Genomic DNA, 17,267 nt, shown 5'->3' with positions numbered 1-17,267 from the left:
TTCTTTCTCTGAATTTTTCTTTCTTTAAAAGCAACCTGCACCACTGTCACTGCCCAGGCAATCTCCCTAAGCCCACGGGGTCATTCCCAAGTGACAGGCTCTTCATTAGTAAATCAGCATTATATCACACAACAAAAATGTAACTCCAACCTGAGGAACACATCTTGGAATCCAAACTTCAGCACCTGCAGCGTAGACAACTCATGCTGTGTTTTGATCTAACATTCCGGAATTTGTAGTTTGGAGTTACTGAGAATTATCTTACAAGAAACTTTGTTAAAGATGCCCATAATTGGGAATTTGGGAAGAATCGACCAGTTGGAGAAGACACTTTAAACCAGTTAACAGCAGGAGACTGTTAACCCTGCTTCGGCACCGAGAGAAGAGAGATGGGGCCATCCTTTGCAGAAACACAGAATCAGTGAGGTTGGAAAAACCCCCTGAGATCACCAAGTCCAACTGTTCCCTGAGGACTGCCAAGGCCACCACTGACCCATGTCCCCAAGTGCCACATTCACACGGCTTTTAAATCCCTCCAGGGAGGATGACTCCATCACTGCTCTGGACACCCTGTGCCAGGGCTGGACAGCTCTTCCCAGATGAAGGAATGTTCCCAATACCCAACCTACTGTTCTGAGTCTAAATGAGCCAGTGAAATGACAGTAGGTTAAGTAAGGGAAAAACAAAACCAAAATATCCCACCTGAAAACCTTTCATTTCTCAGCATTTCATTGTTTTCTCACAGATCTAACACTGGGTATTATTTTCCATCAGCAGCTTGTGCTGCATTCTGCACTCTCATACTGCAGTGGAATTAATTCTCAATCCCATCTCCAGTGAAAGCCCTATCCATGCTTTTCGGACACACATTACTATTTTTCATCAAAATTATTTCCACCAAAAGTAACCAAAATCCCTTTTCAAGCCTGACATCTCCTGCGATGCAAATCACTAAATTTTAGAAGTTATGCCTAAACACAACAGTAGAAATAACGCAACCCAAACATCCTCAGGAATCCTCATTCTTACAGCTCCTGTGGCTCTACACTGCAACAGAAAAACCTACCCAGATACACACACAGTCACAGTTTATGGCCTTTAATCGTAAATACCACTTGCTCTCCTGCTTTGGGCTATTAGAGAATAAAAAAAAAGAGAGATTAACAGTTCTATCTAGCTGGAAGAATGAGTAATTACTTCTAAAAATGATTTCCCAGACCCTTCTCAAGCAGCAGCAGCGCTATAGATCCGCACACATTTACAAACACACGCAGACAGGGCTTAGAGAATTAAATATTGAGGAAATTCTACCCAAGATCAGATTGAAACAGAAAAGCAATACAGGGATCTGCAGCAACATTTTGCACCAGCACCAGATTTCCATCCATAGGACTAATTCCAGGCATTCCTACGTTAATTTTTAGGTGTCACTTTGCACCATCCAAAGCTAACCCTGGAAAACTGCACCACAACGAAAGGCTCATCCCAAGTATAGAAAAATGCTGAATTTAGTTTGGATCAACACAAAAAGGTCTAAAGAAGCCCATGAAGGGAGAGCAAAGCATTAGTGCATCATCTCTTGGCTGTTACAGAGGTTGTAAATCCCCATCCCTGGAGGTGTCCAAGGCCAGGTTGGATGGGGCTTGGAGCAACCTGGGACAGTGGAAGCCCACGGCAGGGGGTGGAACTGGATGGGCTTTAAGGTCCCTTCCCACTGAAGCCACTCCAGGATCCTGTGCTCTCTGGTTCCCCGGAGGAAGCCTGCCCACACCAGGGATGCCACATCCCCGTCGCTGCAGCACTAGTCCAAGCTGCTGCCATGTCAGATGCAGGATCAGAAACTGCTTTGCAGAGACCAGACATAAATCTCACTAATGAATACAATTATAGAAACTCTTTATAGTAATTTTTTTTAGTTTATCAGCCAGGAGGTACAATCAATCTACTACTAGTGCATTACCTGTGATGGCTTATGAACATTTTTTGCCAATTAAAATGATGTTGGGGATTCCTCATATCCTGGAAGGTAAGGAACATTCCCTTCTACCCCAGCATTTCTCAAGGAGAAGGAAATAGTCACAGACAAGGGCAAAAGGTGCTAGAGTAAAAGAAAACCATTTTAGGAACAAAGAACTTACCTTGTATCGATATTCCAGTAAGCCCTCTGTTTGAAAGGGAATTTTGTGAACTAAGAAACCTGCTCCTCAAAGAAATGCAAGTCATGGAGCATGGATCAATGCCCAGCCTCTCCTCTAATGCAAAGGGAGGTTTACCCTGGTCATATAATGCCATTAATGTGCACAGCAGCAAAACAAATCCCTCCTCAGTTAGAGAGAAGATTAAAAAACCTACAAATAAATATTCCTACAGAGCGAGAAAATGGCATCAGAAACAAGAAGTTATTGATACGGCAAATAATCAATAGCCTAAATGCAAATTATTATAAAATAACTGAAAGTAAAAAATAATTGCCTTAAGGCAAAAACCCATCACTTTTCTTGGCGGACAAAGAAAGAAAAAATTTAAAAATTGGTGAAAGCATTTTGTTTTCACATCTCTGTCTGCTTCTCACCACCATGGCGGCAGCTGGCAACAGCAGATGGCACAAAATTCAACCCCATAATCTGTCAGAGGTGAGCTAAAATTTCACCATACTGAGAAACTGTGAAAGGAAAAGTCAGGGGAAGCAGGACACAGCATGGCTGGTGGCATTCCACCGGGGACAAATTGTGAACCTCTTCTGGAGGAAGTAAATCAGGAAAATTTACTTAACCAGCATATGTGTAATGTGGCAAAACCCACCAAATTTCCAAAACACGGTCTGACTTTCATGTGGGAAACAGGATTAGCACAAGCACCAACATGGACAACACTCATAATGGGATTACTGGGTGGCCTGTGCTGGGCTAGGAGTTGGACTCCATGACCCCTAGGGGTCCCTTCTAACTCAAGACATTTCGTGATTCTATGATGTGGCACTTGCGTGTTTATCTGTATCATTAAACACATTTGTAATCATGCTGTGCCCAGGCTCCACAGTGACTTTACATTCACTTCATCTTCCTCTGCTATCACCACTTAATTAGCTGTTCTGCCTCCCTTGTGCTGCCCCATCACCTGGATGAGATGTAAATTACCTGCTAAAAAAAATTGTCCATACTATCTTTGTTTTGCTTAGCAATTTCAATTTGAGACTGTGGAGCATTTAATTTAATGAGTCCAAGTTTTGCATAGCATTACAGCGTGCAAAATAATTACACTTTAAAAATTACTGCTATACACAAGATAAACCTGCTAGTGCCAAAATTATTCTATTTCTGTAGACAAACTTTGAAATTTATTAATGAAAGTTTGCAGTGAAACAGCTGTTCTGCTGATTAAATAAGTTATGACTAAGTTTTTGTGGTGCTTCCACATAAGCAGGCAGCTATTGAAGAGCAAGACAGACTAATTGTGTAAAACTGATGAAATGAGTTAAGGTTAGACATTAGGAAGAAATTCTTTCCTGTGAGGGTGGGGAGGCCCTGGCACAGGGTGCTCAGAGAAGCTGTGGCTGCCCCTGGGTCCCTGGAGGTGTCCCAGGCCAGGTTGGATGGGGCTTGGAGCACCACCCTGGGATAGTGAAAGGTGTCCCAGGCCATGGCAGGGGGTGGAACTAGATGAGTTTTAAGGTCCCTTCCAACCCAAACCATTCTGGGATTCTGTGAAATGTTGGATGTGGGCTAAATATTCCAGGGCTTTCAGACTGGGAGGTGGCAGGAGAAGGGTGGTGATGAGTTTGGAAGGTGCCCCTGCAAATTATTTCCTGCCTTTAGAGCTGGCTCTGTACACACAGTTCCAGTGATTCTGGCACTCTCTTGAAGCATCAGTGCCTAGATTAAAGCCCTGGTGAAACCCAGGGTCCAAGTTTAAAGGCAGTGGACTAAAGGGCCACCACATCGCAGCTGCTCCCTGCAGTGCCACACCACACTCAGCAGTCAGGCAGGCGAGCTGCTTCTCCTCCGCATACTTTTGTTCTTGGAGACCACAGCCCAATTTTATTAATCCTCATTTAGATGCAGAAGTCTGTTCTTGCAGCAAACCTTGATGGACTTCTACCCAAAGGGCTCCAGAAACATCTGTCCCCCACACTGAATTCACAACCCAAAAGGAATGGAATATTTTTTGAAGTCTACGCTAAATGCAAACTGCGCTATCCAGGTAAAAAGTCCACTTCAGATATACATGTTTGGTTTTATAAGGACCAAATAATCGCTTCCCTGTGGGTTAAGATCCATACAATTCCTAAATTCTACACATAGTATAATACTACTGTGTGTTCAGCTTCTTGGGAGTTGAAGGGGAGAAGGTAACAAGGAAAAATGAAAAATAATGATTTGTGCACATTCAGTGTTGGTGTGGATCTGGTTTTACATAAAAATAGCATTGTCTTTACACCTAACTCTTCTTGCATTTGCAAAGTCACACAGCTGCTCGAGCAATTAGTGAAAATTAAGTCTTTGCAATAGCTGCATCTTGTATTTAGGTTAGCCAGGACACTCCAGTATGTTACACAACCAAACCCAATCCTTTCTTCTTAATTGACATCAGGCATTATGAGGCCAGCAATTATATTTATTCATCTCCATTAAAGGACAGAGAGATACTGACTGGCGGCACAGTTCAGTCTACAGATTCCTTATTACTCCTGGTAGTACAAGACCAAATCAATCCCTGAATCGTTTTCTATAGCTCCATGTCAGTCTGTAAACAGTGAAAACACTCAGGGTGCCAAAAAAAAAATAAAGTTTGATTTGAACAGGCCTCCATTTGCCCTCTACTTGAGTCACATATAGCAGAATTTAGAAAGCCATGCTGTTAATATTTTTTTTAACCTAAAAGGGTTTTTTATTTGTTTTCTAACTGCAGTATTTTAGAACTGTATGTCCTCAACCTCAGAGCCTGAGGCTCACAGAGCAGCCTACACTGGGACCCTGCTCAGCAGGTCCAACACCTCCCACTCACAGCAACCACAATTTAGACCAGGTCACTCGGGGCTTTACTTTTCATAATTCTGATCCTTCTGTGACTTGTTTATGAGGAGCTGCCAGGAACAAGTTACCTGCATGACTCACCTTTCCCTCGTCATCCCAAGCTGAAAGGAACGCTTCAGCCTCAGGCACCTGCTATTCCCCTTATTTTTATGGATCAAATCAATAAGGAAATGTGGACCAAAGGTAAATCCATACAGCAGAAGGAAACACAAAGGTTTTCACAAATGCATTGAAGCAACAGCACAGGCTGCAAAGTGCCCAAATCACCCAGTGCCCCAGCCCCAGACACCCAAGCTGCATTCCACAAAAAAGGGCTTGTCTACAGCCTAAGAAAACTTCTCATTTCCAAGGGAATGTTTTGATTCCCGTGATGCAACTGAAGTCACCTGCAGTGACTGATGGCAAGAACATAGAGGGGGAAGCTGTGAACTGTGAGCAGAGCACACACCAACAGTCAGCCCGGGTTTCAAGGGGGATAACAAATACAACCTGCCCATGGGGACAACCTGGCATCAGCCCCAACCAGCACAGGGTACACCTGTAAAAAACAACAGAACTGGTTTTGCTTTGAAAACACCTTAAAGTTGAGGCAACATTTTGACTGCCTTTTGAGAAGACAAAAATCTTTCAGAACTTTAAAGGAATAATCAGCAGAGAACTGTCTCTAAACTGGTTTCACAAGATCCATCATATACTGAACAAAACATGATAAAGCAAGTTCTTTGGTAAGCAGGTGCCTAATTAGTCCTTTCGGTTGGTTTAACATTTCTTTAACAGCCTCCTGAGTTTGAAGTAGCCACTGCAGACATTCCTTGGTGCAGCAGGTGCCCGCTACAAGGTGTTGCTGTGAGCTGGCAAGCCCTTCACGTGTGTCCAGGTGAGGTCAGCGGGCAGAGCAACTCAACTCATTTTCTGTAAAAACTGGCCCAGGTTGCCCAGAGCAGCTGTGGCTGCCCCATCCCTGGAAGTGTCCCAGGTCAGGTTGGACAGGGCTTGGGTCTTGTGGAAGGTGTCCTTGCCCATGGCAGGGGTGCAGAATGGGATGATCTTTAGGGTCCCTTCCAACCCAAGCCATTCCATGATTCTATGAAAATACACTAAATACACTATATATTTTTTTTCCTAGTATCTCTATTCAAATCAGCAATTCATTTTCATGTGGCAAAACCCAAAAGCAATTCGTTTATTCTCTCAAAGGGACCTACATAACCACTGTGCCCACTAGAGCAGGACCTTCTAAATTAACTCAAAGTTAAAACAAATAAATAAAGGATTTACTTGTAAGATCCACAAGAATCCCACAAAACAGTTTCATTTTCAGCAAGGAATCACTTTCTTTTCCCCCCCTCAACGGAGAGAGAGGACACTGCTCACAGTGCCAAAGACAACTACTAAAATTTACCAACCACATGATCCCAGAATGAAGAAACTAATGGCTCAAATTACTAACAGATGTTAAGCTACATCTCACACACACAAAAACCCCCCAGGTTATAGGGTTATTCCTGTCTGAACTCAGACACCTTTGAGACCGTCTTCAAGGCAGCAGAGCAGGAAATGCTGGAGCAGATGCCAGGCGGGCACCACATCCCACAGCTGCAGAAGAATCAGCCCTGGGTCTCTCCAGAAGCAGCTCTAGGCTTTGCTCTCTCCCCTTCTCCTAACACACCACAGCCAACACCTTCCCATTGCTCTGTCCCTCACAAATTGCAGTTTCTTAAATTAACAGTGTTGAGAATTACTATCTGTTTGTAACAAACCAAAGTGAACAAACCTTGCCACACAAAGTCACTCCAGGCCAATTACTCCATGTTTTACTTTAGTGTCTTGCCTCAGCAGCTGCTCAATTATTGAAAGTGCGAGCTGAGAATTTTTAGGTTTTGTAATGGAAAAGGGATGCAAACGTAAGTAAAACTTTCATCAGCGACAGGGTATGTGGTATTTGGGCACTGTCAGGCTCCCCACAGAGAGAGCCATCTGTCTGGGGTTAAACCAGCACTGGTTGCAATATGGAAACATCCTAATTAATGAAGTAAAAATAGCAATTTGACTTAAGAGGCTTTGGCAAGTCATAAACATACTTAAGTCCATCCATGTATCGTCCAAGTTCCTCTGTCTTCGAGGAAGGTCATTGGCAGAGGAGGACTCAGCAATTTGTTTGGTTCATCGAGGGAGCTCTAAGACGGATCCAGGGAAGCACCACCCAGCGAATGAGATGCCAAAATGCCTCAGCACCTTCCAAAAGCTGGTGCTTTTTTCCTCCACCTCTTCCTGCTACATTTTTATGGCAAAAACTTCCTCTTTTTAGGAGCAGAGCATGGACCCTTGCTGGGACTGTGCATGACAATGCATGCACTTCCTAAAAGACTGCCCAGAGCAGCTGTGGCTGCCCCATCCCTGGCAGTGTCCAAGGCCAGGTTGGACGGGGCTTGGAGCAACCTGGGATAGGGGAAGGTGGCCCTGCCCATCACAGGGGGTGGAACTGGACAAACTTTAAGGTCCCTTCCCAACCCAAACCACCATGTAATTCAGTGATAATTAGACTTCAAACTGTAAAGGTCCGTTGTCTTCCTGTGGGATATCCTACATTAACTCCCCATATTGCTTATTAGTTATGAAAATCCACAGAAAAAAACCAAAAACAAACCAACTAAACGACCAACCCAGTGGTCAGAGGCCAAAAATACTTCTTAGAGGAACTGCAGAATTAAAAAAGAATTCTTTGCCTCTGCAAGTATGTTTGTGTTTATTTTTATTGCTGCAGTGCTTGGAAGCCTGAACTGAAATTAAGATCCTACTGTGTTGGCAGCTGGTACAAAAACAGAGCAAGAAAACACCCTTGTCATTATAAATTTATTAACTTAAATTCTATTCCTACAAGAGACACTCTTGACATTCCTGCCCAGGAATTTCAGACACAAGTACAAAGGGGGTTTTTCCCTGGCATGTATAGGAAATCAGAAATCATACACACCAACATCTGAGTTATTCTGGAGCAGAATGAATCCTAAATAAGTTCAGGTATCAGTGACACTGATCTGTACCTTCATCATCTCAAAAGCTGTTACTTGTCACTAGAAAAAGGCAGGTATTTCTAATCTGGGGTACAATTAATCTCACCTATTTCATACAGAAAAAGTAGCATCCTTGTTTCTATTAACATGAAGCGACTCTTTTATCCAGAGACACCTTTACTGAGTATGTAAATCAAACCCACCAACCCTTCCTTTTTTTTAATTTTGATGTGGGAAGATGACTTCATGACAAAAATATCTGGAGTAAAAAAGATTGTGTTGCTAGTAACATTTGGGTATTATATGGTGTATTTCATTCATTAATTTTAAAACCACCCTACCTATGTAATTAAAATACAGACAGCAATGATACAGCTGGACAGAGAGACACAAGAGAGCTTCCCATGTCACATTAGGGAAAAACAAATGCCATCAATGAGCCCACAGGTTTCTGCCAACAAGGGTATCAGTGTTGGCACCGGGTGTCTCCTGCTCAGAGATCCTCTCCGAACTCCGCATGGGGCACATCCATCTGCTCTCCTTTGCTAAGAAGCTCACAGCCAAAACACACAATTCAGCCTTTAGTTATTGATTTTCTACTAAAACTGTTTCCAAGTTATAAAAGCCTCCAGCCTCCATATTTGGGCAGTGTTTCCATCACAGCTCACCTTGGCAAGTGTGCCCCAGCTCTCTGGAGGGAAATATGCTAAATTCTATACGAACAAGGAAACCACACTAGTTAGGTCATAAGATTTTATATCAAGAATGTGCTGATAACTTGCTAACCATTAATTTTTTTGTTCATACCTAACAAGAAATTCCTAAGCACATCAATAGAGAAAGTTAACATCCACAACCACCTTAATTACAATTCTGACACAGACCTGTTGGAAAGCAGCTGCAAAATTTAAAAAATGAGACTTCTTCTGATAACCCAGAAATCAGAGGGAGCCATTCAGCTGTTACAGACATTCATTTCAAGAGTAAAATATAGAATAGAATCATAAAGTAGTCTGTGTTGGAAGGGACCTTAAAGCTCATCCCATTCCACTCCCTGGCAGGTACACCTTCCACTAGACGAGGTTGTTCAGACCCCATCCAATCTGGCCTTGAATACTTCCTGGAGTGGGGCAGCCACAACTTCGCAGCCTGTGCGAGTGAGGTTGTGGACTTTCAAATACTTTTTTTAAATGCCCAACATCCAAAGCATTTATTTATCCCAACTAAAAATTGGACCAATTTGTTAGTAAAATGAAAATGACTCTTTCAGCTTAAGCTTCTCCCACACTATGACTAAATGAGCCATCCTTGTTTTGTTTAAATGTGGGTTTAGAAAATACAGTACCAAAAGCTCCGAGTCCGTACGTGGTACCTTTCTGCAACTGAACATGCTGTAACACTTTGCATGGGAAACACTTGTCTTAGGGAAACAGAAAGAAAATTCAGAAAACTGGCTTGAACTAATAAGCAAATTATTATGACATGGCCTGTTTCGCTGTCATTATGTACTTAGGAATTGGCCTCTGTTTTATTTGATTTTTGTCTCCCTGGGCCTTAATTTCCTTGAAGTGCTTCCAGGTGCAGTTCCTGCCCTTCCCCTGTCCCAGCCTTTCCAGCGCAGGGCTGAAGGGGCAGGAACACACAGCACAGTCTCCCTGAGTTGCTTCAGAGAACAAGAAGTCCTATTTTCACCACTTCCCATCTATTTGAAGGGACGATCTGCTCTCCGAGTATGTCAAGGAAAGAGGTGAATTGTGATGATTGTACAAAGAGCAACAATAGGGACAAAAGGCCTCGTGGAAGGACAGGGATGTGTCTTGGGCACACGCAGTGACACTAAGTTCTTGCTTTATTTAACTTTATTTAACTGTCAATAAAGAGAAGAGAAGGAATAGCTGGATATTCCCCTATAAGGTGTGAGTGGGCTTTTAACCTGCAGGGCAGCTTTCAGAAGGCACTTCCAAGCTCGGGATCATTTATCAGCCACGGGGATCACCAGACAGGACTAAGGCAGCTATGATGTTACACACCCAGAATTCTAATTTTTCTTACGTTTTAGCACTATGATCTCCTGAAGCTTTTCTAGGTGTCTGCATTTAATAACACAGCAATGCTGTAAACTTTCAAACAAGTTTTGTTCGTGTAATGTAGTAATTAAAAATACAGACGCAGTTCAAATCTCAAATTTCTACATGAACAAGGCAGAAACAAAACCAAGAATACCTTCCACTCCTTTTTATGCCTTGGAATAAAACATTGACACCTCAATGATTTGAGCATTTCACCACGAACAACTTCAAGGAATACTTTAAAAAAGAAGAGTAAGTGGATGACTCAATCCTACAAAGCAGACAAGAACAATATGATGAATAAACCATTTAAATGCACTATTAATTCTTGTGGTAATTCTTTATTTCTTACTCTAAGAATGGTCCAAAGGTCCAGTTAAACAGGTTAGTTTTGTCTATCAGCAAATCAGTAACAGAGTCTCTGAGGAGAAGTGATGGCTAATAATCATTCTGAATTCACCTAACAGAAGATTTTCAGACCTATTCAGATGACAAAGAGTATGTTCTGGTGAGATCTGGACACCTTATCAAAGCTTCTAATAAAATCATGTCCCTAACTTGCTTAGGTTTTGAGGGGTTTTTGTATCTAAGAGAATATGGGTCGGTTTCTATACTGATCTCATCCTCAAAAAGAAAATTATATAAAAGGAAACATAAATCCTTCCACTTCAGAAAGATCTTGCAGCAAAAATTTCCACAATTCCTTCAAATAGGTCAGTTATAGATGGAAGCTTTAGCAAAAATTATCCATGACTTATCTAAAAATATAACTGATACTAAAAAAAATAGTCCTCACAGACATGCTGAGAAGTTTGTGCAAGCAGTAGAAGAGGCTGAAGAGGAGAAACTCCTGAAAAGGTGCAGCTTACAAGTCAATCCTCTCACAAAGAAAAGATGATTTTTTCATTAAGAGCATTAGTAAGTTATAGACATTTACTCTTCCTTAAGGGAAAAAAAAGGAAAAAGGAAGGGCAACTGCAACTCCAAAAAGAGAATTCCAGAGTCATCCCTCACACCTGGTACAGGTACTTCCTGCAGCCAAGAAATGCTTTATGTGAACCAAGAGGAACACACGTCTTGGAAAAGCAGTCACTTCACATACACAGTGCTGATCATAAAAATCCCTCAAAAATAAAAATATTACTCATACCTGGAAGATAATCCTAAAACGGAGCAATACGGATTCAACATCTGTCAATATAACAAACAACTGCAAGAATCTGCATTAACAACTCCCAGGGACAAGCAACACTGAATAGAAATAATATTTATCTTTAGGAACTGGGGAAAAATTTGATATAGAAAAATCTCACATCTTGGGCGGAAATTTAAGTTAAGGCATATCAAGACTAACAGGGATTAATTATACTGAGGAGAGTGTGATGAAAATGGAGCTGGTTAACAAACACTAACTACAGTAGGGTTTCTTACATTTTGTCTGGGAATGCTCCTACCACACTAAGTGAGTGAACACAGGAACGTCTCCAAGCAGTACACAATTGTTTAATACCCAAAAGTGTTCTGCTCGAGGAGCACAGAATCAGTATTCAGCCTCATATCCTGCTCCATAAGATCCCTTCCTTCTTGTGAGAACTTAGGAAACTGCAGTGTGTGGGGAGGCCCTGGCACAGGGTGCCCAGAGCAGCTGGGGCTGCCCCTGGATCCCTGGCAGTGCCCAAGGCCAGGCTGGACACTGGGGCTGGGAGCAGCCTGGGACAGTGGGAGGTGTCCCTGCCCATGGCAGGGGCTGGGAGAGGATGAGTTTTAAAGTTCCTTCCAACCCAAACCTTTCTGGGATTCTCTGATGCTATATTTAGCTTAGACTTGTCTCCATTTAAATTCTCTTTCCTGCACATGAAGATGTCACTTATTTTTGTAAAAGGTCAAGTTCTGATGACAAAAAACCATATTGTATATTCAACACGCTCAGGTAAAATGGCAAAATCAACATGCATGTGTTGAATATTTCTAAAACCATTTATTTATTTAGAAACATTCAATACTTAGCAAGTTTCTAGAGTTGTGAGAAACATTCCTTTTAGTTTGCTTGTATAAAATCCAAAAATCCATTTTAACAGATAAGATTATCGGTTTTGCTTAAATCCTGTTTTAAGGGAAGGAATTCAAGTTTGTTCCTGGGGCCAGGCCTCTTCCAGCAGAGAACCCCCAAGTTATTAGACATCTCAGTGATTTCTTACTGATTTTCCAGATGAAATTTCTGAAGTCCCTGACATAAACCTTATTTTCTTAAAAGATTTGACTGGATTTTTAAACTGTTACAGATACACAAATCATTAAGGTTTCCTCAGACATTCTGGAAAGGACATCCCACTTTCCCAACTGTTTGGCTGAACAAATCCCTTAAATTGGTATTATTTCCTTTTGAAGATAGTGTGTACATTCTCTTTGAACTGTATATGAAAATACATTTTTTACGTTGAATAAGAGAAGACAAGGTCACCTGATGTGGGAAGATGTACCTTTTATCTCCTTTGCACATCAGCACAGGAATTTCGGTGGGATTTGATGGAAAACTCCTGCTCCCTCTGCTGGCTCAGCCCCAATAAAGCACCAATATTTCATCACTAACCTGTCAGTAAATGGGAGAAACGCCACAAAATCCCCCATGTATCCAAAACACGAGCCCTGTGCCCTGCGCTCTGGGGCCCTCGCTCCAAAAAAGACCATGGCCAGGGAGGGAACGGAGCTGGGAAGGGGCCGGAGCACCAGGAGAGGCTGAGGGAGCTGGGGGGACTCAGCCTGGAGCAAAGGAGGCTCAGGGGGCACCTTGTGGCTCTCTGCACTTGTTCTTAGAGTCGGTGATGGTCACACGTGTGAAAATCTTGTCTGACAGAGCTGGATGAACCCCTGCTCCCCTCGGAGCTCACACAGGAGCATAAACCAGTATGGGCTGCTAAACAGTGCAATGGGTGAGTCAGTCAATAAAACAAACTCTAAGCACAGCAAAGGACTGAACAGACCTGTTTTATTTCTAAGCTATAAAGCAAGTTAGGTTAACATCTGTGGTGTTATTATTTAAAAAGTAGGTATTTGTGAATCAGAAGTAAACAAATACATATTATTCTAATATAGCCTGCTAAAATTCCCTCACAATACAACAGCAGTGCAGGAGAGAAGCAGAAGCTTCATTGCCCAAACATTTTGTATTTATCTGGGAAGAGAGTTTGGTACATGAACAAGACACATTCTGATCAAATAAATCAGAATACTAAGAACCAAAGAGCATGCCTGTGTATATATACATCTTCCCGATACATTGCCTTCTTCAGAAGGAAAACACTGAATTACATAAACGCAACACAAACTTCCCTGAAAGGTCAGTTCGTGCTTAAATAAACTCAAGGACAAACTTTACTGTGGTCAGAGGATTTGTCAACATACTCAAGCCTTGTTTAAAAATGGATTTATGAAAAACCAGCCATCTTTGTGGAAGAACACGAGCCAAACTATTATTTGCATGGAATACCTTGAACATGTGGATACAATCAGTATTCAGGACCGTAATACATGATGGGTCTTTTAATACCTCACTTCTAACACTTTCTTAAATTAAGTTACCCGACATCTACAGGACCCCACCAGCTGGATCTCATCACTCAGCAATTTCTTTCAGAATTGAAACTGAAAAAGCAATTGTGACTCTCAAACTCTTCTGGGGTAAAAGTTATCCTTAGACTTCCATAATAGAACAGCTAGATGAGAAAGTGCACAGAGACCTGGCCAAGCAGAAATGAGACCTTCACAGAAACGCCCATTATCTTCAAAAGGCAGGAATCAAAGGAGAAGAGCATTTGACATGGGCCCTTTCAGTCCTGGAATTAAAATATAAAGTGGCAGGTTCCAAAAAGCCCTATAAATACATTGGAAGTGAGAAGTAATTGGGTCTTCTGTGAATCAGGAAAGAAGAAGAGGTTTTAAAAAACCCTGCACCAAAAATGTTCTGAATGACAGGCAGGCTCCTGGCCGGGAAGCTCCAGATAAAAACTGTGCATTTTATAGTTAAGAACAAGCAAGATGTAATTCCTAACTAACTCAGAAGAGAAAAGCAGACCCTAAGGATTACATGCCTCAGATGCTCAGACTTTAGAGTACTTGCCTGGCACAGGATGCCCAGAGAAGCCGTGGCTGCCCCACCCCTGGAGTGTCCCAGGCCGGGTTGGACAGGGCTTGGAGCAACGTGGGCTAGTGGAAGGTGTCCCTGCCCATGGCAGGAGGATGGACGAGACATTTAAGTTCTCTTCCACCCCAAACTGTTCTGGGATTTATTCACAGGGGTGGGAGGATTCATCAAGATCCTGTCACCTGACAGGGTGACAAATGCCTTTCGTATATTAGGTAAATTCTCTCCTTTTTAATCTGCTTTTAAAGTATCAAATTTGTAGTTTGCCAGAACGGCAAAGCAAATAAATATAGCAAGTTTCAGGCTTACAATACTGCATGCAACACAGAAATGTACCCAGAAGATTTACTGGTTTTTCTTTCCTTACTGCGCTGCAAAGAAATACAAACTTAAATATATTTACCTTAAAAAAATCTAGGCAGCGACAAATTCATCTAGTGTCATGTAAGAGTCTGGCAGATTAACAATTACCTGAAAAATTATTTTGCAATGCAGGGATGTGTGCCACTTCGTCACGAACAATACAACAAACCTGATCCTCCCATTTTCCCGTTTCCTCTCTCACCCTGAAGAATGCCAAAGAGAATTTCTCACTAAAGCAACTTATTTCAAGGTCAGAATTCCATTAAACATACAGTACAGTCACTAGGCATTAGAGAGAACCTCATCAATTCAATTCTGTCATATTATTTTTCAATATATGAATAAGAAAACCTCTTCTTCTGCTTTGCCCAGAAACAGACTGTTGAATCACGGTACTTCAGAACTGACATTTTTCATTCACAAAATAAGAAACACGTATTTGCAGAGCTTGGCATATACAAGATCCTTAATACTGGTTCCGGGAGATCGGCCAAAAGGAATACTAGGGCCTGTTAGCAGCACATCTGACAAAGAGAGGGCTTTGTACAGAAATCACAACCTAAGGTGATTTGTCCATGTACGGTTTTCCAAAGGTATCATCAAAGGACTTGTACTTTCAAACAGCAAATGTGACACAAATCACAAGAGGATGGAGCCATCTGCTCACGTGGTCTTCTCCAAACCAGTTTTTTCAAGCAGGTACCTCCCTCACACTAACCACTACTGCTACAAGAGACTGAGGAGTTCCTATGGAAAGGAAATCTCCTTCATAAAAGCAATGAACAGCCATCACCTCAGGCCTGAATTCCTACAGCATCTTTGCAAAACAGACATTTACCTGCTTCGAGACCCACACCAAGTGCAACAACACGATGCACACTTGAACTTCCCAGGACAAGTGCCTTCAGGATGGACCAACACCCCAGACACTGGAGTAAGAGACCACTGATGTCTAAGGCCTAAGGCATCAGTGCCGCCCCCACAGCAGAGCCCCACAACTCTCCTTCCCCAAATACCACACGGGCAGGAAGGTACTAAAAATGGCCAAATTCTGGCAGAAATACAGAACAACTTGCTTAAATCCAGGGAAAACAGCCCATTTTCCCACTGCCTTTCCCACCACTGTGTCTCCTCATCCTCACTTGTGGTTTCCCAACGAATATCCATGTGAACATCCATAACATAAAGACCCATATTAACACAGATGCACAAGCACAAATAGACACCGTATCGCAAAATATTTAAAATGTGCTGCCAGATGGCTTTAAAATTCAAAATGAAAGATCTAATTAAAAGCTCTTATCCTGCCAACACTCCATTTTTGGAAATAACTACAAAAGTTTTTTTTTTTTTAATAAAAGTGTTTTTAAAGCCTATCAATATTTTTGTGATGTTCAGTTTTACAATTACAATCTCCCCCAGTCTCCGTCATGGATGAAACGGGCCAAGCCACATGAACCAATACTAACTGTAAACTCCTTTCCTGGGATGTGGAAAAACGAAACGGACATAAACAATGACTAAATTCTCCTTTAATTTCAACTATTCCCATTCCTCTCCCTCCCTCCTGTTTAAAAATAAAAGCTTAAAAGAAATTGCTGCTGGTCTCAAGTTTTGTCCGTAATAAAGCAGGTTTCACCGCCACAAGTTATCACAGACATTTGAGAAGAAAAAAAACCTTCTTACTTCCCATAAATGAAATGTGAACCTTGATGTTTGTTTAGCACAAGATTATGCAGAACTCTCATTTGGTTTTCCCTACATCTTATCTCCCCAATAAAACCAGATGATGGTTTACATACATTTTAAATTAAATATACATATAGTTTCAAATTAAAAGTACAGCACAATATTAGAATGAAGTATAATGATGTTTGTAGCCTACAAGATCATTAACTAGTACATCCGTTCATTAACAAGAAGAAAGTCCTGCTAAGACCAAAACACACATAAAAGGAATTGTTTCCAAAGTGCCAGTATTCCACATGCACGAGGTGCTGACGATTACTTACCGCTGGACCTGTTTTTGCGGTTTGATTTCCCTCCTGTAAGAAGCATCTTGAGACTGTTTCGAAACATGGCGATCCTGTTCCACGTGGTTTATTCCAAAAGCTGCGGAAAACAGAACAACAGACATCCAAAATCAACTCTCCCGTTTGGACAACAGGAAGCCATTACAGAGAAGAGGTAAAGAAGCGCTAAAACCAGGGTAAAATGATGACAAACTATTTTGCCAATACAATTCCTTAACAACATCCATATAAAGCCTACCATTCAGTTTGCTTTCAGTTATCCAGTCTTTATTTCCAGGACGACACAGTTCCAGTGCTGCTGGTAGAACCAAGCTATTTCGTCAAATAATTTATCATCACACTGAAGTGGGAAAGACAGAGCATTTAGCAAACTGCCTCCATTTCTCATCACTATTAAAGCCAAACCCATCAGAAGGAGCTGCTGCCCTTCCTGTTGCTCAGAAAATCAATCCTGCCAACACCAACCACGACTCCAGATGCTCTGCAGCTCCTGGGCTGGTTGACTGTCAAATTCTCCTGCGAGTTGAATAAATTGTCATGAGGAGGCAAGTCGCTCAAACCCAGAGTAACTGATGCAAAAAATCAAACAGAAACATTATCCCTATATTTTCCTT

General features: G+C 41.8%; 1 protein-coding gene across 9 annotated transcripts in view; it reads right to left on the bottom strand.

Annotated features, from left to right (window-relative positions):
- The window catches only part of TANC2 (tetratricopeptide repeat, ankyrin repeat and coiled-coil containing 2), a 195,997-nt gene that overhangs the window by 141,259 nt on the left and 37,471 nt on the right, over positions 1-17,267 (bottom strand). For all 9 annotated transcript variants that reach the window (XM_032091741.1, XM_032091740.1, XM_032091744.1 and 6 more), the window contains exon 3: positions 16,633-16,732. In XM_032091741.1, the coding sequence (XP_031947632.1) occupies positions 16,633-16,699 (67 nt within the window). In that variant the 5' untranslated portion in view covers positions 16,700-16,732. The remainder of the gene's footprint in view (positions 1-16,632; positions 16,733-17,267) is intronic.

The sequence above is a fragment of the Corvus moneduloides genome, chromosome 26, assembly GCF_009650955.1.
Source record: "Corvus moneduloides isolate bCorMon1 chromosome 26, bCorMon1.pri, whole genome shotgun sequence".
Classification (NCBI taxonomy): Eukaryota; Metazoa; Chordata; class Aves; order Passeriformes; family Corvidae; genus Corvus; species Corvus moneduloides.
The sequence above is the reverse complement of the archived record's forward strand: the minus strand, read 5'-3'. Positions and strand labels throughout refer to the sequence as shown.